The sequence below is a fragment of the Fringilla coelebs genome, assembly GCF_963513975.1.
Source record: "Fringilla coelebs genome assembly, chromosome: 2".
NCBI classification, from domain to species: domain Eukaryota; kingdom Metazoa; phylum Chordata; class Aves; order Passeriformes; family Fringillidae; genus Fringilla; species Fringilla coelebs.
The window spans coordinates 84,266,277-84,286,521 of NC_140029.1; the positions used below are offsets into that span (position 1 = coordinate 84,266,277).

Consider the following 20,245-nt stretch of genomic DNA (forward strand, 5'->3'; position numbering starts at 1 on the left):
ATGGGGCGTTGAGGAAACTATTTTAGAGCCTGAATCATGATTATAAGTTTCATGAGAGGTTTGTCTGTGTGCAGAGGCTAATTGAAAGGTTCCTTTCCTTACCGCTGAGAGAGGTCTTGTGCACTCTTTGGGGTATTCAGTCCACATAGCAGCACATATATCTACTGAAAGGTCTGAGCTAACATTTAGATTCTGTGGTCTCCACTTGCAGATGTGGAATTCCTACTTGAGGAGACAGTGAATGGGTATATGCAGGCTGCCATAAAACACAAACTGTTACAAAATACATAATGCTCTGCTAAAGCAGAATTAATTTTTGCAAGCATAATTCAAGTATTGCTATAAATTGAGTGTCTGAATGCTTTTTTTATCTGTCTCCACAAGACCCCTACTTAAATACACTGAAATAAACAAAAATTAATTTAAAACCAATTTAAAACCAGCATAAAAATCTCTAAGGTCTGAAATAGTTTGTTTAGAATTGGCCAAATATATTGTGTAAGCCCTTATCCTTGTTTTGTGGCTGGTCCCTTTGAACATTTATCTCAGTGTATTGATGCAATGGGGGGCTCCCTCTGGACACTCTCTCAGCAGCACACAACAGGTCCTTCCCACACATAGGCTCTGACCCATGCACTTCCTCATTAGAAACCTGTGACAGCATTGAATAATCAATTTAAATTCTTGACAGGATAATCAGCTATTTGGAATAAAGCTTTTTTAAAAACTTACTTTTTAAACAACCTGTATCTCTGTGCAGTACCTATCTATCTCAGTGTACCTCTACTTCAGTGCAAACACTTTTGGTTTTCCAAGCACGCTCAGCTGTTCCTTGCCAGCAGGTGTCTCCTTGGGCTGCAGGTGAGTTCCACTGGTCTCCACTGACCAAGCTCCTCCGAGGCTGGGATCACAAGCAGACAGGTAAAGGTGGCAGACTCAGGTAAAGGTAGATTCTCACACTTACTCTCACTTCACTGCCACATGAACAGTAAACAGTGAGTTTGGATGTGCCCCTGCTGTAACCCAGTGGAGTGACTGTGAAGGCTGAGGTGATTCCTGTCCTTTGAGTGTCCATGGAATGGGGATCCGCACTTGGGCTGTGTCTGCAGCCCAAGAGACACCTCCCCTCGGCTCCCTTGCCTTGCTTTGACTGGAGCACAAGCCCCATGAAATGGCTGACTTGAAAGAGAGATTAGTTCTGCTCAGTGATTAGTTTAGCTTCTCCTTTAGATGCAGAATTACAATGTGGCTTATGCTGAATGGCTTTTCTGTTAAAGAAAGGCCTCTCCTTCTTCCCACCACTCCCAAAGGGGATTTACATTTTCTAGTGCTGTAAATGTAGGTCCCAACTTTAGGCTTCTCTTGGCTTATGCCCATAATGCATAACACCATGTGCAGGACATATGGCAAGACAACATCAACCTGCACCTTGGAAAAAAGAACCCTTGACTCCTCCAGTCACTTTAGTCCTTTCCCATGACAGCCTGTGTGGGTGAGAGGGAGTTAAAAAGAAATCCCAAACATGCTAATTAGGGTACAAGCCACAGGCAGCCTGCACAAGCCAGAAGCAACAGCCTTCAGCAAAACATATTTAGTGAAGTGTCCCAAATCCCCTTGATTTCTACAGGATTAGCATTAAGGCCACTGCGGGGCTTTCATATGGAGAAAGCTGGGTCTTCAGCCCAAGGCATCTGGATTTGATAACTTCGTTACTAACAAAATCTGAGAAACGAGCAGCATGTTGTAAAACGGGGCTGATCAGTCACTTTCTGGCAGCACAGACAGTGCTTCCAAACCCCACTAGGAGTTCACTACTCCAGTTAGGACAAACTTATGGGAGTCACCCTTGTATTCCCAGCATTATGAAATACCTTTACTGTGTTACTGTTGCACAAGACAATTCTAGCATGCAAGCAAGGGTCCTGGTGTCTCCACAATTATAATCCAATCTAACCTTCAACTGAGCTGGAGTTACGTGTTTAACTAGAACAAAGCTCAAAGAAATTTGCAGTTTCAACAGGAAGAAAAAATCCAACAAGTATTCCTTGGAATTCAAAATTAAAGAAATACAAGCATCACTCAAGTTGCATGGAAATAAAAGCTATTTTAATAGAACTGAGGTCCATGAGAAACATCAATCCATGGAATGTCTAAAAAGCACAATGGGGAGAGGTGTGCTGAGAGCCTGTATCCACTCCAGTGATGAAAGGAGCTGCTTACCTCAGCACTCTGCTGGCTTGAACCCTCTCTGAGCAACTGGCTTGTACTGCTTTATAGTCTGGCTGTGCTAGGATGATCTCCCTCAGCCTAAGCTGCAGGGAATGTAGGTGATTTCACTTTTGGTCTGGTTTTTATGAGGTTTGCAGCCTCCACTGCAGCGAGGTTATATAACAAGGCAATCTTTCCACAGGTTCAGACCTGCACGTTTTGGGAAAGGAGGGTTAAGAGACTCGTTCTACAGCATGTGTTCTTGTTTGGCTGCTTTCTGAGAGAGAAGTTATTAAACACTCTGCTTCTGTGGACTAAAAGGAGTTTGCCAGAATAAGGTCAAGGCAGAAGGTAATGGACTGAAAAGTTACACTATAGTGACAAGCACAGAACAGAGAATCTATTGGTGTTAGCATCTTTAGCCACTAATGTTTTGCAGCTGGATGTTCCTCCAAAAAAAGGCTTTTCCTTGGATTTTGAGTCAACTGTGAAAGTAAGGATATTTTTTGCAATACTACATTTCAGAGCTCATGTTCTGCAGTCTTCCACAAACACCATATTGTTTTAGGACATGATACGGCAACAAGATGCCAACAACTGTTCCCATACGTTGACAACTGAACACTAAGCCATACTGAAAACTAGGATTTAACATGGTGCTGGATCTTTGCTCACTTAGTGATTAAAGTAAAACAAGAAGCTCAAATTGTATCAAATACTGCTTTTCTAAAAAACTCCAGCACTTGGGCAATTGCTGTAGCTGGCACAAGGAAGTTCAGCAGTTACTGCCAAGAACAAAGCAGAGATCCATGCTATGAAAATAAACCCAAGACCCCAGTGCTCCTTGTGTACTGCAGCTGCCGGCTATCCAAAGCACTATGCTTGCATCCAACACATTCTCTGAACCCATTATCACCTCACATAGAAATTTGAGCAAGTTGGCTCTTTGTTCCAAGGCTTTTTGATCTTTGCTTCAGGATATTTCATCATCAGAGAAGCAAGAAAATAATTACATGTGTTTTACTCACTCCTAGACTGATCTGTTATCTTGGGGAGGCCATCTCATCATATTACTCAACCTTCTGGTACAAAAGGTGCTGAGTAGGTGGCAGCGATGTTACACCTTCAGGGAAGCTGCCCAGGGTTTTCTCCTCACTCATTCTCCTGATCCAGCCAGAATGCAGCTGAACAATCAGCTAAGCCCCTTTGCTCTCCAGTTTGAACTTGGAAAACAGCAGCATCTCACAGATTTTTCTTGTTGGGCAAACTCAGTGGAAGATGTCAAGCTTGTTTCTGCTCTCTCCACTGTCATGTGAGAGCTCCAAAGGTCAAGAGACTGACAACAGGCCAAGGAGCAAGCTCTTGTTCAGTTTACATATGCTGCCATTAGCACTGCTCTTTTGTCTGTATTCAGCACATTTTTTCACTGCCCCTCACATTATCTTGTCAATCTTCTGCTCCCATCAGCATTTGCTATCGTTCCCAGTGTTTTCAGCACTTAATTCTCATTTCTCTGCCACAATCTTTATCTCAATTATGTCATGGCCTTTAAGTTGCAATTCATTTATGTTGCTTACAAAATTTGTGGCAGGCTCTGGAAATGGGCACTTTTTGTCTAATGAAAGATGCAGGGTTTCACCCTGTCCCTTTTTCTTGCTGAAGGGCTGTTTGGCAGCTGGGAACGTCTGTGACTTATTCTAGGAGTTGGCTGAATGGAACCTCTGATGTCAAAATGTCACACAAAGACAGACTTTAAACATGTCCTGAGGTACCAGCTCAGTTTGTGACTTTGAAACAAAGAGAAGCAGCAAAGGAATTTAGATCTGTCTTCATATGAAGACTCCACATTTGTGCTGTTGGAAAACTTAAGGAGCTGTTCAAGTTCTTGTTCTGGCAGAAATAATTGTCTCAAGAGGTAAATCCAGTTGTTTTCATTATATAATTCCCTGATCTAAAAAAAATAAAAATATTGTGGTTATTCTGACACACCAGTTCCCTACACAAAGCTTCAAGAGGAACCACATCCCTCCAACAAAGCACTCCATCGTCCTCTGCTTGCTAAGGGCAGGCAGCTTCTCTACACAGTTTGCTCCTGTAGATTAAACAGCCTTTCAACTCAATTCTGAAGAGAACAACCAGGTTTTCACTGCCCCTATTATTAAAAAATGCCAGTAATTAAAAAACAAAATATATCTGTGTGCTGTGCTTTTTAAATTAAGCTAAACTGAGTGTTTTTTCAGTGATACTGAAAGCAAACACTGGAACAAAACAAATAAGAAAATACTACTCATGAAAATTCTCAAGCCAGTTTTTCTCTGAAGAGTAAACCGAAGAGCAAGGGATTTTAGCAAAGCCTTCAACAAGAAGGCCTAATCTGCACAGCAGCTGTTTCAAGGAACGCAGAGCAACAACGAGCGAGCAGTAAAGGGTAACAGGAGTTCAGCATCTCTGCAGAAGACATGGGTTTGGGTGTTCATAATTCTTTGGTGCTTTCGTGATTTGCAGCCTCAAGTCCACAGCCACACAAAGAGTCCAAGGGATCAAAAGAGATTTAGGAACACATCTATCCTCAGCCAAAAGCCTCAAGTTAGACTCTGGGGAGAGCAGCAGAGACCTAAGAAGAAGGTTAGCATCTGTTTTATCATAACCCAGCTCATCACGCCCTGGAGGAGGATGAAGGTCGACCTTCTTCCTTCACACAAGGTCTGACAATCTGTACTCTGGTACTTACTGAGGTATATAACAGGTCACAGATACGCACCTTTTTTCCAGCTGGACCCCAACTCAAACAACTCACCTTTTTTATATTCTGACCACAAGCAAACTGACCCACACTGAAAGCCCAGTGGTAAGAAGAAAAAATTTTACTAAATGTGTATGAACTCCCCAGATCTGGCTGTCTGTATTACATAGTCTGTAATAGGTTCAGTTTTTTTTTAAATTCATGCTTTGAGAAAGAAATTTTAAATCTACTGACCTGTACTGCTCAGTTTATGATACCCTGGCCTCCAGGACAAGCCTCAAGTCGTTGTGAGGAGGAAAGTTCCATTTCTATCAACTCTTGCTGTGTCTAATTACAGAAGGTGGTCACAGCAAACTGTTCATAGCTTTTCCAGAACTACCCTCTGCTATAAGATTAGGGAAGATAATAACAATTTTTGGGAACATATTTATGCTTCTTGCTCAGTTATAAACAGTACAAGTTTATTGCCATGAATAGTTTGAAAAACTAGAAGGTGGTGAAATACCACGTTAGGTCAGGAAGAAGGAGACACCTTGCCACTGAGGTGTCCACTGAGGCTGTCTGTGATGCCAACCCAGGGAAGAGGCTGCATGGATCACGTCAGCCACAGGTTCAGAGTGCTGCACTTCCTGCAATACAATATGCACATATGAAATACATTTGGTATTTTATTAAGTAAACAACGCAATTATCAGTGCACATTTTAAGCAGCAAAAAGAAAAGAAGCACCTCAGACTTTCATACCGTAACAAAAGTTCTGTGGAAGCTGCATTTTATTTGAAAATCCACCCATTTTTGCTAACATACATTTTAATATTTTAAACAAAAATAGAATCTGCAGAGACAATGCAGCAAGTATGCTTAATTCATGTACAGAATTGCTTTCGTATCATTGACTATCCTTCTGAAGGCCCCACTCCACCCAAAAGTTATGGTGTATTTACACAAAGCACCGATCAACAGCGCTACTTCAACTTCCTGTGAACTAAATACCCACTAGACATATGTAAGGAAGCTACTTCCCCTTTTTTACTTTTAAAAGGTACATGATCATGAACAAGCCCAATGAAAAGGCTTTTCCCCCCCCAACACACAACACCTCAATTTATTTTTTTTTTTACAGAAAAGAAGGAAAGTCTTAAAAATGAAAGCAATTCCTCACATTCATCTTGGAAAGGCCTTATAATGTCAAATGTAAAAATAATGACATGCCAAGCACAAAGCAATAAAGTTCCTTCCCAATGCACTAATGCTGAATTAAAAATGTAGTGCTTCTTCTAGTCAGTTAACTGTTCCCTTGCAAAATCCTAGGCACAGATTTGACTATAAGGATTAATGCGTTTTACAGCTCTTCCCTAATTCCCATATATACTGAGAATTCATTAGATTCAGACCTTTAAAATATTTAGTGCTCTGTATGTCAGCTGAAAAGCATTCTGAATCAGATTCATTCTTTGTGGATAAAAATCAGACATACTGTATACATCCATACTCATTTTCATAAGGAGGTTTTTTTTGATACAATATTAATGTTAAATTGATAATCATAAATAAATACAAACAATAATACATAAGGAATGTCTACTGCAAACTGAATATATAATTTTTAAAAAAAGTTAATTTCCATTACTGCTGTGCCTACATTTGTGAGGACTGAAAAGGTAACTGCAGAATTAAGAGTTAGGATTCGACCCTCCCCTGCCCAGAGTCTTGTTTTGTGTTACGGTAAAGGACACATCTCCAATCCAGACAGCATTTCCAAACACAAACATCAATTTCCAGAATAAAGGCTTCTCTGCATACGTTACCAATTAAGGATATTATTAGAGGCTGAGAGTATTGACGTGTTAGTCACCAGGACAAAAATAGGTCTTGGTCTTAATTCATGGCAATTCTTGGCTTTGTGTTGTATACTGATGTCTTCTTATAGAGGTGTCCCAGCTTCCTTCATTGGTCTTCATCATTTCACTGCATCACTTAATGGAAGAGGAGAGTTTGAGGGACTGAAGTTCATTTTTTTCCTGGAAGTGGAAGTTTACTGCTGAGCACATCTTTTTGGAAACGTTCCTTTCTCTCCATCTAACACAGTTACATAAATTGAATCTGGAAAGATGAAAAACCCTGGGGTTAACATGCAACAGAAGTAGGACTTCACTCTAAACCTTTTTTCTTCAAAAATTTCCATTCTTCTGATGCCCAAGCTACCCCATGATCTGAAGTTTTGAACAGAAATAAAATATTTTTAAAAAATCAGGGCCAGGAAACAACCAAAAGCCATCAGGATGTTCTTCCAACGACACCAGCCTTTGGAATAGCTCTGCATTAAAAATAAAACCCACCTAGTTATCCATGCAATATTGTCACCAGTGGCAGCATAGCACAGACCAACACCATTATAAAGAGAACTCAGGGTCATTTTTCATGTTGAAGCAGAGGAAGTGCACAAAGAAAAGCAGCTGCTGTGTGCAATAAGCCTACTCTCTCTTTATACTATGAATTCTCAAATTTCTTTTTCATGTTTTCACTCATTTTACTATTTAATTCCCACCTGCCCCTGACTGGTCAAAAACAACACAACTCCTCCACTGTATCTCTGTACTAAAATGGATCCCTGGCACATGTAAAACAAGCACCTCCTCCTGCATGAACGGAACTCTCTGGTCAAGCCACAGGCAAGAGCACGAGCACCCTGCCAGCAGAACTCAGGGCTCTGCTGCTAACGGGGAACTCTGAACATTTTCCTGATGTGATGGTAAATACCAGGTAGCACCAGTTCCTTCTCCCTAACTGCAGCAAGTACCACATGAGCTGGTTCTATTTCCAATGGACTGAGGCAAAACCACTCAATCAGCCTGTAAACTGCTGAAATTAGATACCAAGAGTTTCCAAGTCACTTCCACAGTGCTTCCAACTCAAAAAGATTTGGTTTTATTTCCTTCAGAAACAGTTCTAGCCATGTTAATAAAACTTGAATTAGAACTTTTTTGTTTCATATCACAAACACCAGCATCTACCCAGAATAATGGACAATACCTAAGTTGTTCTACAAGAAATCCTGGAGAGAGAGCTCTGCAAAGGGATCCTTTCCTGAGGCTCTGTGAGGACTCTGACTGGAAGGGCTGGATGCTGCAGACAGCTAGTAAGAAAGACGACAGAGAAAGGGAAAGAAAAAGAAAACAAGGTCTCAGAATGACAGAATATGAAAGCTAAACGTGTAATGAAAGGACAAGGGGAGGTTAAGAAGCACACTTGGCAGAAGTCAACTATTAAAATAAGGTGTTTGGTCATATGGAAAACAAAGCCTCTTCAATGATTGGTGTAATGTAGAAACAAGCCGGACATGACTCTCCAGAAAGGAAACGCCAGCGGCATTTGCCAAACAAGCAGATACACACTTTCACAGCAGTTTTCTTCAAAGGAAGATACAAAACATTCAGCCTGACTTCTGTGAAACAGGTTAGTCCTCTCCCTGCTTTACTGGGAAAACTACAGCCTGGCAGGGAGAGATGATGCTGGGGTCTGGCCAGAGCATGGCAGCTTTCCAGATGGTTTCAATCCAGAAGGAATAGCTCTCAGCATCTTTTCTTGTCAAAATAGGATGCATATAAAAAGAGTCTGGATAGCAGAGAATAGATAATTTTCAATTTCTCAATTTGGGACCTAGAAGGAGAACACGAGATATATTCTGTGAATAGGAGAAAAAAGAAAAAAAAGGAAAAAAGATGAGAGTTTCAACTGCTACTGTGGCCATTTTAGGTGAGAAGTGAAGACTGTGACTGATAGTCTGTACACTCATAAAAATTGTACCTACAGCAGCACACCACAAAGTCAGTCATATAAAGCACTTAACTTAGAGGTGGGTAATATTGGCATTCCAACTGCTGCTGCTGGGAAGGACCAATAATCTGCAGGCTGTACTTGCAGGAGTATCTGCTATTTGTTGATTTATTTTTCCTTCTGTATTAGTACTTTTTTTTCCCGTTACAAATGGTGTTTTATTAAATCCTATTTGCCCCCCCACCGGGTAGAAAATGCAATGTTTCTGCAGTTATAAATCAAAGTCAGCATCCTCCAATTTGGGTTCCTCACTGGAACAGTTTGCCCAGAACCAAGTTACTTGCACTCTGTGCCCATGGCAAAAAATGTTGCATGAAGACCTTTTCCGCTGGAAATGCCAGGCACCTTCCAACCTACGCATGACAGGAAATCTGCTTATGGGAATTGCTTGCAGAAGTGCTCAGAGTGTAAATATTGCCACTGCACATTTAAATTTTTCACATGAATGTCTATCTCTGAAACCATATGAGAAGGAAGACTTCCTTCAGGATCAGCACATATTTAATCTGCATTGGAATCTTCATCTCCTCCTAAAACCCCACTCCCAATGGGGCACTCAGATCCAGTCACCATCAATAAACTATGCAAAAGTCATGACAGAGAATTGGAAATGCTTGAGAAGCAGTTTCAGGATGTCAAAACTTCCCCTCTTAAACTTGGTTCTTTCCTTTGGAAAGCCATAGGCAGACTAGTGATATGGTCCAACAGAGTCCTAACTTCAGCAAGGAATGCCTGCTGCCACTTGATTTCAGGAAACATTCTTCTTCTTCATGGTCAAATGCCTTGAAGTCACATACCTTTCTATCAAACTAAGCTGGCAAATCTCCAGCCCATATCAGGTCCAAAGGAACATCCCAGTTTGAAAGCAGTGTGGAAGACTGGTAGGTTTGGGCCAGTTGTGCAACATCAGCACATAACCAAACACAGGGGAAATTTCAGGAAGCCTGTTCAGGTTAAAATCTGAGGAAAAAACCTAAATTACCTAGATGCCATAATTAAATTCAGACAAGGCTTGCAGTAAATATGCATTTTAACAAAATTCCTCTAATTATTAAAAGGAGACCTAAAAAAAAAAAAAAAAAATACAGGGCAAGTATAGTTGGTTTCCTACACCGTGCCTCTTCAGATTACTCCAGTTTATAAATAGAACTGAACACCAGGACCATTTCTAGCAGTTTCCGAGGAGAAGCATTTAAAACAACAGTGCTGGCCATCAGTTTCTCTGGAGCTGATCTAACTAGAGCTGTGGATTTAGTGCCCCTGCTGCCCAGAGCTGGTGTGATGTGAAATGCACTGCACTGTGCTGCTCAGACAGCTTAGTCACACCTCCAGCATCAGCTGGCACTTCTCACTGCCTCCAACAAAGACAAAGCTCCCTGGAGTCACAGTAAAACCTAAGAACCCATCTATAAGCAAGCACTGGGCTGATTGGCACCATTAACTACATTCTGGTTTCCCATGAAACAAGTCTGTCAAGCTGTTTTACCATATATTCTAGGGGTAACATGCCAAAGCAAGCATCTCTAAGGTCTACTTTCTGGCATAAGTCTGTCCTGAACTTCCTACCCTGTTATTACAGTTTCAAACACCCCTCAAAATCCCCTCCCCTACATCCAGCCAAAAACCAACCACATAACAGATCCACCAAGCCAACTTATTTGAACCTTTACCTATTCTCCATCACCCAAGTGATCACTCCTGCTACTTGCCATGTACAACTGGCTGTGTTAACAACTGCTGTGTGTTACAATTTATATAGATGTTGGCAGTGGATGGAGTGATTTCTTTATTCTATTTTAAATCTTAAATTTTGCACTACCCATCTGCTTCCCCCTCCTAAGGCTATGTCTTTCTGTGGACATCACAGCAGAACATGTGACAGGTGAAGGCACACGGATTTGTCCTAATTGTACCATTTTATATTGGCCAACACAACATGTTGTTGGTTTAACAACCACTGGGATCCTCCGGCCTTGTGATGGGCAGACACATTCCAGCCCCTGTCCATCAGTCAGATCTGGCTTGTTTGGGACATTTGGCATTGACTGTAGTGTATCACATCTGCCAACCCTCTGCTTGAAGCACTGATTCAGCCTGCCTCCTCCTCAGACACACACACACACATCCCCCTCACCAGCTACAACGTCATCAAATAACTGTTCTGGGTAGCACAATATAATAAGTTGCAGTGGGTAATGCCCACTATTTTATCATGATGAAAACTTATTTTCTTTCTCAGGTGGGAAATACTGCAAGATAAATATTTTCAAAGAAAAATTACATACCTTTCAAAACTATAAATGCCTTCTGTGCTCAGATTTCCAAAGAAGTGACTGTTCTAGTTTTATTCTCAATTATTTCAAATTATTTTGCCCTTAAAAACCAAACTACCTTTGCTTTTGACTGCAACAATTAGGAAAAAAGTTGAGAGCATGTAAAGAGAACACTTGGAAGAGAAGCAAAAGAGGTATGTCCAGAGATAGAAAAAACTTATGTATTAAGACTAATCCTTGAGAGTATCAAGTTATGAACAACATTTTAATTTATATGGAAACTGCACAACATTAAAATGCCTATTTTCCCAGTGTGTTCTCAACTCACTACAACTTGGCAATAAAATTTTTGGCAACAACTTCATATCTGTCATCATGCTTTTAAGTACCTTTAGCTTTCTTTACTGTAGACAACACCCAAGATCTATCAGAAGACTGGAGGTGATATAATCTGGTGCTTTAAATTAAATATGAAAAACAATTTTGGTTTTGGCAAGTGGTGACACCATGGACAAAACCAGTATTAGAATAATGGTGTTTACAGTGATCCATGCGGGCAGTTTGAGCTGTGTGCCTTTCAGATAACCATTATTTATTCTTTAAGATTTGTTTACTGACTCCAAGAACACACATTTCTGTTTCTTTTACTTTCCTTTTGCTATTTCTGGCACAACAAGAGCATTAATTATATTTAAAATGCGAAATATGCTCTCAGAAGAGCCTCAAACTCAGCACACAGTAAATTCAGTGTGATAAAAGTGTAATTCCCCTCTGTGGCTATCCATTAATAAACTCTGCTGTGTATGGGGAAGCTCTCACATGCAGCCCTTGTTTCATTTAAGATGCTTTACTGATATCAGGCTTCTGAAAACTTGACACCTTTCGGCAACAAAGATTGTGTGTCTCAGGGAAAACCTTTCTTGGTCACAGCAAATGCTGACTCAAAGGGCGTGTCTTCAATGAAATTAATTCTCACAGGAGCCAAACATTGTCAGGTAAGAGAATAAATATAGCTCCACACACCTCACTTGTGACTAATTCCTCTTTCTCCTGTTCTGACAGCCAGCTGGGATTCAACCTAGGCCATGCCCTGCAATGTCAAATGAAGCAGAAAGGCTCACTGAACTATTCAGGCCCATCTACCTGTTCATAACAGAATCAGGCAGGTAGGCAGTTTTTTTTGTTTTTTTTTTTAAGGTCCATTTCAATTTTGTTTTTTAATGTAGAGAAAACTCCTATCCTTGAGGATCCTTTTACTTGGTCAATATTTTAAAATTGTCATGAACACTATTTGTCCTCTTGAAATGGTATAAAATCCATGTGAAAAAATACCAAATCACTTATGTGACAGTGAAGGTGCAAAGCAGCTCTCAGAAGTCTAAGACAAAGCCAGTTGAGAACTGCATTTCTAGCTAAAGAAATCTAACAGCATCCCTTTCAGATAAAGCATTTAAAAGAAGATATTTAGAAAAAATCCCTATTCATAAGGCTGTATTTTGAAGAAGACAATGGGCATACAGCCCAGTGGGAGCACACAGCAGAACCCTTCTTATAAAAGAATCAGACTGAGGCACTGGAAAATGCTTAAGGCTCTTTTTAGTTCCAGCTTACTGCTGAATTCTCTTCCTGCCACAGTCTAGTCACAAACACTGCAGTTACACCAACCTACACCTAGGTGAAGTTATACATAAATGCTTTTAAACATTCATCTATAGAAACAGAGATCTTTATAGTAAGATCAAAATACAGGCACAATATATTTCATTTTTCTAATAGAAGCCTGATGTACAGAGTGAACTTGGAAAAGGAGACATCCGATAGGTGAGTAAAACCACACTTAATGCTGGAGCTTCAGTCTGCCAGTTAAACTTGGCTCTGCCTCTAACTGCAGTTCACAAATACAAAGTCTTAATGATAGCAGAATTTTCCAAAAATAGTATGAAGGTGCTCAGGGTTATCCATTCCCTCTTCCTCCTGCTTACTGTTAAAAAAAACCCTCTCTTAGGTGATACCTATTGCATTATAAAAGTGAGTTCAGATAGAAATTTCCCAGTGACAGAGATTTGTAAAACAGTAAAACAAATCAGTAACAGGTATGTATTTAACTCCAGTACTGATGCAGTTAGTTTAGAGAGGCCCTTTGTTAGGTAATTAATCTGGACACAACACATCCTGAGAAAGAGGTAACCAGGGGATTTAAGGAACACTCCACCTAAGGTGGCATTTAACAGGGAAAGGCCAGGTAGATCAGTATTGCTATTACACATCTTCACTTTGCTGCAAATGCAGTCTCCTGCAAAACCATGGAGGAACACAAAACCCACTGAGGATTACCATAATTAAAACTAGATGGATGTGCCACATGCCTCCCACTGAGGTGGCCAGGACCAACAATGGGGTGGTGGGTTGAGTTTTCACCAAGTTTGATGCCACAATTCTTTCAAACCCATCTAATGCAGTCATAGGCATAAAAGGCTACACACACCCTGTCTGGCCCCTGCAAAATGCTGTAATACAAGCACACACCTTGCACTTTGGGTGCTTTATAATCTAATGCTTTCAAATGTAACAGGGGAAAGAACAGTGACACATATACTCAGGAAAAAGCTGTAATAGCCAATCTCAGATAAACACACTCTACGGGTAAAGCAGCATGGAAAAAGATCATTTTCAGCAAACTTTAGGGGAAAAGCTCATCTTCAGCAAAGGGCACAGACATCAGCTTTTGCTATTCTTTGTCATTGTCACATTCCCAGAAAAAACAATGCCTGAAAAAGACCTATCCTCTTTGGTTTGGTAATACAAACTTGCTGCTGTCAACATGGATACAAGCAGATAGGAAGCAAGCCTTCCATGAACTTTCCATGAACTTGTGCAATAATTTGCCCAACACAAATAAGAAATATTAATTATATCTATGCATAAAATTAACATATTTAATATACTTCTAAAGAAACTGCCTCGTGTAATTCACTCCCAGCACCAACAATTTGAATATACACACCTGTGCTCCCGGTACAGGGCCAAAGGGGTTTGGTGGTCTCATGACTGGCTGACTGTATATCAAAGTTGGCTGGGTCATTACTGGTATGCCTCCCATCTGTGATGGCTGAAAAAACCCAGACAGCACCAAATCACACACAGCATTAATACATTTCAAATATTTAAGGAGATAAAGGAAAATAGCAAATGGGTAAAATGTCTTAGTCATATTTGAGATAGGTGAGATCCTTCTACAATATTCTGCAAATAAAGGTTATCAGAAAGGAATATTAGAGCTTTTCCAAGGAATTTTTCTCAATAACAGCTTAGCTCATTCAATCTCTTGCTGCAAAGATCTGAAGCACTACAACACTTGTTAGACACGCATTTGTGCTGGTCCTTCTTCTCCCAAATGCGAGGCCTGACAGCACTCCCTGAGTTGCCTCTGACAGCACAAGCACAGTTTTGCAGACAGCAGTGCAGTGCTGACAGAGCTCAGGACAGAACTGAAAACTGAGAGCGGTACGTGCGATTAATGTTAAGTCATTATGCAATCAGAGGCAAAGTGTTACCAACACTCCAGCTGAGACAAATTACAAGTTTAATGGGTATTAATGGTCTTACAAGTCAGGTTATATTTAACACAGATGCCCATCTCTGGCACCGCTTTTTGCATTTCCCTCAGGCTTGGGTTGACAGCCAGCAGCAGTCTTACTGAAGCAATCCCCGCACCAAGCAGCTTTTCCCTGACTAATCCTAGTGGTGGTGGCACTCTTCCTATCATGCCAACTAGCTGTTTGGGCAATCACAGGGTGGACCCATTCAATAAACTGATCCTAATGAAAACACCCTATAAAAAAACACATGAACAACTGAACAACTGCTGGCCCAAGACACAAGAAGCAGCAGTCAGGGAATGCCCAGGCACAGTGCTACAGCAATAAACATGCTGCCTGTCCCAGCAAGCTCTCAACATATGGGAACACAAGGGAAAAGCCTGCACTTAGACAGGACATCCTCAGAACTCTGGTCCCCACTATTGCTTTTATGAAAAACGAAAAGGTTTCACATCAATGGCTGTAAATTGAGTCAACATTTCAGAGATTCCTGGTGGTAAATATCCTGAGTAAAGTCTGAATGAGCCAGGGCAGATTTCAGATGTGCTACAGAGCCTGCTGGTCATTCTGTAATGGCCTACCTCACCCACCTGTTCAGATACTGGACATGTTTGAACAAGCAGCAGCAACTCAGGGTAATAGAGTTATGTCTCCTTAATTCCAATTACTATTTCATATTGGCATTTAAACCCTACAATTAAACATAACACAACAACATAACCTAACAAGCAAGATTACTTCTCATACACTACATATGTTGCCTTCCCCTGCTGCTGACTCAAAAGAACTATGAAAATGCTGCTGGTACCATAAGAGCAAAGTTGTGTAGATCAAGTTTGAATCCATACTAATGTTAGTTTAAGCATAACAGCTTTGACCAAGAATATGGGATAGGTAATAGGGAATATGATGATATATGATACTCTCTCAAGAGGCCCTCAAAAATATAGTTGGACACTTCTGCAGTTTGCTTACCAAGTGTATATAAACCGTAAGTCATTAAACTAATTTGGTTATATGATGAAACATTTCAATTTTTTTTCCTTTAGTCTGTTAGACATTTAATAGCATAACTACTTGAAGGAAATTTTCTTGCCTTTTATTCACACAGGAAAGCTGTGATGCATCAAAATCATACTAAAAAGAGCTAAGGCATATAATTTCAGAAATATTTTATAATTTAAGATAAGAAAAAAATTTTCAAAGCAAAAAGCAGGAAGGCCAGGTTAATGTCAAAAGCCTTGAGGCGCTGATGTGTCACTAACAGATCCAATTCTCAACCGAAACCACACCATATTGCAGTGTCACAAACTTGCACTTCTGTAGCATTAATCATCACAGATGCTTGCTCCCAAACCTCAGCAGAAGGTATTTAAGGAAGGCTTCACTTCACCAAGAAAACATTTTTATTCTGAAAGCAGATATTTATATTGCCACAATAAACTTTTTTCCATGCCAATTAAGACCACCAAGAACAGACACTGTGTAATTTTCATAGAATCACAGAATGGTTTGGGTTGGAAGGGACCTTAAACATAAGCTAACTCCATTTTAAGAAGTTTACGAATAAAACAAGTGAAGTAAGGAAGGGCTTAGACTTAAGTTCAGACAAACAGCATGTAAGTGGTTCAGAAAACCAAAAGTTAATAGTCTGGTGAGGAATAAATGAATGAGAGTTGAAATTCAGTCTTCAGTAGAATAGTTCAGGAAAACAAGAGCTACCAAACTATAAGCAATCAAACAACAGACAGCATGTGCCTGGTTGGAGTGTAGGAATTCCACTCACCATCACGTAGCCCATCATTCCTGTTGGCGTTGTGGCAGGATAGGCCATTACAGGGGGTGCCTGGTGTGAGAAACAGTGGTGAACGGAGTGGAGAAGAGATCAGCTGCATACTCTAAAGCATTGCTTTCTAAGCACTCAGCTTACTATGAACATTGCAAAGAATAAATAGGATTTGCAGTCTGGTGTTAAGAGTGTATCCTAATTATTTCAGATGGAGTACAATACCTAAGCTAAAGTTTATGGGCCATCTCAGCAAATCTCTAATAATGTACTTGCCGTTATCATGTTAGGATTCTGGCTAAATTAAACTGCAAGTACCACTCTCTCAACCTCCTGTTTAGAGAACACAGTAGAAGACTCAGAAAAGTTTGAGAGAAAATATTTACGAAGCAGAAGCACTTTTTTAATCCCATGAAGTATATAGTTATATTTCAGTATCAAAAGTAATAGTACACACAAAGTCTTAAAAGAGAATCTGAAAGACCGAAAGACCAAATTACCCTTGCTTCTGCTGACACTTACAGGAATTCTCTTTAGCCAGGATGAACACCTTATGGGGATTCTCCTAGCAGGCTTTGATATAAATTAAGACTCTCAAAGGAATAGCCAGTTTGCACTCCCTCTCCCTCACTTCCATTCACCCTCACAGTCCATTCACTGAATTTGAACTTGCCAAAAGTCCTCGTAGGAATTTCATATGGCAGATACATTTATATTACCCTGATATGCTTCCTGTACTTTTATGAAGGTACTGCACAACTGCTGTCAAAACTGGGGTGAACTTCTGTTTTGTAAACAGCTAGGCAATATATATGCAGAAAAACAGCTGATAACTCTTAGAAATTTAAATAAAGACAGTTCTTCATCTCTTACCCTTATTCTTTATTCTACAGTTTATTATCCATTTTCAAAATTAGCATTTACTATTATTAGGACAAAAAAGTTGGATTTTTTTTTCAGACTAAATTGGTGCTTAGAGATATTTAGATAGCTTGCTGTCTATCCACTCCACCTCCTGTTAGTCTACCCTTTTAGAAAAAAACCAGTAATTTTCATGTTTTTGCTGTGGGGATTTCTGTTCAAGACAAACACCATAAGCATTTCCTGGTACACAGACATTACTGCTATAGAAAAGAGGCAAACCATAAACCATTAATCATACTGGATTAATTAAAGCAGATAAATTGTTTCATCAGGAATAGAGCATCAGGAAAGCTGCTTCTGAATTCAGTTCTAAGGTATCAGCTGCTTTTTCCTATATAGTAGAGCCAGTGCAACTGGCATTTCAATTGCCACGAGAACAGATAGAAAATCATCTGGACAGCGTATTTGCCATATATTTCACACAGCAGGCAAAGCTATCCTGAAAATTACACTGTTTTTTTTTTTTTGTTTTGCTTGTGTACACACACCTACACAAACATGCTGAATAAACTTATTGTTGAGTGCTCAAATATGGACCTACCACCCTTTAGATACAGAGTTACCCTGGAATTAAAACAAAGTACAGGGAAAGACCAATATTACTGTTGACATAAAGAAAAAAGTCCTTTGAAATGAAAGCCTGCATTCCTCAGACAGCAAGCACAGGTTATTTCTTGCCCTCTGTAAACTATCTGCATTAATTTTCTTTCTTCGTATGAGTATTCATGACATATTGGTCTCTCCCCACTTAAAAAAAAAAAAAAATTTAAAATCAAAATCTACCATAAATGTGGATCAAGTGCCACGTATAACAGAAGCCTGTGAGGTTTCATGCAGTTATTCAAACACAATATTTTTATCTTCATTCAGAATTCACCAAATGCATTAAAGGCAGCACAGACACACACCCCAGCTCTCTGGCAGCAGATGGTACAGTTTAAAGCGAGGAAAAATAATCTTGGTATTTCCCATGCCATCATTCGATTCAAGAGCCTGCACACCACCTATGAAGTTTGTGTATGCTAGAAAAAGCTCAATTTTTGGCACACCAAAGATTTTCAAATGAGAAATGTGTAAATAGCGAGGAGGTTATGAGATTCTGCAACAGCAGTGGTTAATATCAGCATGCCAGTCGATTGCAAAAAGGCTGTGGGTTGTTTCACTTACGTATTGTGGAAAATGCATGCCATTCTGTATTTCCCAGGGAGAACAATTACATAATGCAATAACACTGGATTAGAAGCAAATACTTACACAACAGAATATACACAGATAGCATTTTAGTTCACAAATACATTAAATGTTTACTCCAAGACATTCTTGTAATTCAAGTCATTCACTGAGACAACACACCTGTGATACTGTCATTGGTATTAGGTTTCACATTGGTTTGCACAGTCCATTTATTTGGTATATGCCTTTTTCACCAAAGATTTTCAAAAGCATATTTATTTAGCAAGCAGCAGCAACTCCACAATAAATGGACCAGCAGAGGAAAACAAAGCTTTTTTTCCCCCATGTTATTTCAAGTTTATGTTTACAGAACAGTTTCACAAGAAGTGTCCCAACAGTATCTCTCAATAATAAAAGCTGTTAAATGTAATGACTTATCATCACAAGATGTAGATATAAGACATGAGTTATTAAACAGATTCAAGCACACAGGTAAACTCAAACCACCAGTCATTAATGCAGGTAAGTAGTTAAAATTTCTTCAATATCTACACACCCTCCAGTAAGATCCACAAACACATTTCTCCCTAAATAAATGTAGTGAGTTGACAGGGGACGCCTGGTAGGGAAGAGGTGGCGGATCCAGGGAGACAAGTTCCACCTTTCCAAATCCACAATGCTGCATTACTACACTGCAGATTCAACCTCCCCCAGTCAGTCAGATGCAATAAATCCTTGGGGGCAGTTTGTTACCTGCTCTGTCCATGTAAAGCTCTCCAGGTCATTGGTGTAAGGGTGAGTAGGATTCACATGCAAAAATGTTCTGTGAACATTGTGAAAACTACTTCTGTAAAGCTTTAACATGTAATTAAAAGCTCTCCCCCTACACTGATACCCCAAAATCCTTGCCAATACTACCTGTTAAAATAGACAAGAACTTGCTCATCAAAACTGACATGGATTAAAAGCAAGTGCACACACCAGGCCAGGAAAGCAGTAGTTATGTACTGTATTAATAAAGCTGTAACCACAGACACTTGTGCAAGTATCATGGGGCTAGTTCCTACCCCCAGAGCAGACCAAGTTACAATGTAATGATGCATGACCTCTAAGTGCACCCGAAAGACACTTGCACACTTACACTTTTCTGGACTTCCAAATGCCTCCTCACTCCTTGGAATTCAGAGTTTTATGTCATAAACTCATAGAATGCTTTGCATTGGAAAGTACTTTGATGATGACCTAGTTTGAACCCCCCTGCTGTGGACAGGGACGCCTTCCACTAGCCCAGGCTGCTCAAAGCCCCATCCAGCTTGGCCTTGAACACTTTCAGGGATTGGGGCATTCACAGCTTCTCTGGGAAACCTGTGCCAGTGCGTCAGCACCTTCACAGTAAATAATTTCTTCCGAGTATCTAATCTAAACCTGACCTCTGTCAGTTCCCAGCCATTGCCCCTTGTCCTTTCTCTATAGGCCGTTGAAAGCCCACTGAGCAGAACCCAGAAAGCCCTACCTCCCCAGAGAGAGGCTGCTCAAACCCTACTGAAGTTTGTGCTAAACCTGCACGTCATATCACAAACTGTTTACTAGAATCATACACCCAAGAAAAACAAATCCCAGTAGCAGGCAGCTCCAGCTGACCACTTCTTCAATTTTCTATTACCCTTTTACTGCAACTATAGACCATTTTCAAATTCATCCA

At 40.1% G+C, this 20,245-nt stretch overlaps 1 protein-coding gene across 4 annotated transcripts in view; it reads right to left on the reverse strand.

Annotated features, from left to right (window-relative positions):
- Positions 1-5,546: 5,546 nt before the first annotated feature.
- PICALM (phosphatidylinositol binding clathrin assembly protein) overlaps positions 5,547-20,245 on the reverse strand; it is a 65,056-nt gene continuing 50,357 nt past the window's right edge. For 2 of the 4 annotated variants that reach the window (XM_084225992.1, XM_084225995.1), the window contains 5 exons: positions 18,538-18,561; positions 16,447-16,506; positions 14,066-14,170; positions 7,985-8,087; positions 5,547-7,054 (listed from right to left, as the gene is read on the reverse strand). In XM_084225992.1, the coding sequence (XP_084082118.1) occupies positions 7,995-8,087; positions 14,066-14,170; positions 16,447-16,506; positions 18,538-18,561 (282 nt within the window). In that variant the 3' untranslated portion in view covers positions 5,547-7,054; positions 7,985-7,994. The remainder of the gene's footprint in view (positions 7,055-7,984; positions 8,088-14,065; positions 14,171-16,446; positions 16,507-18,537; positions 18,562-20,245) is intronic. The other 2 variants (XM_084225993.1, XM_084225994.1) reach the window with 2 other exon arrangements.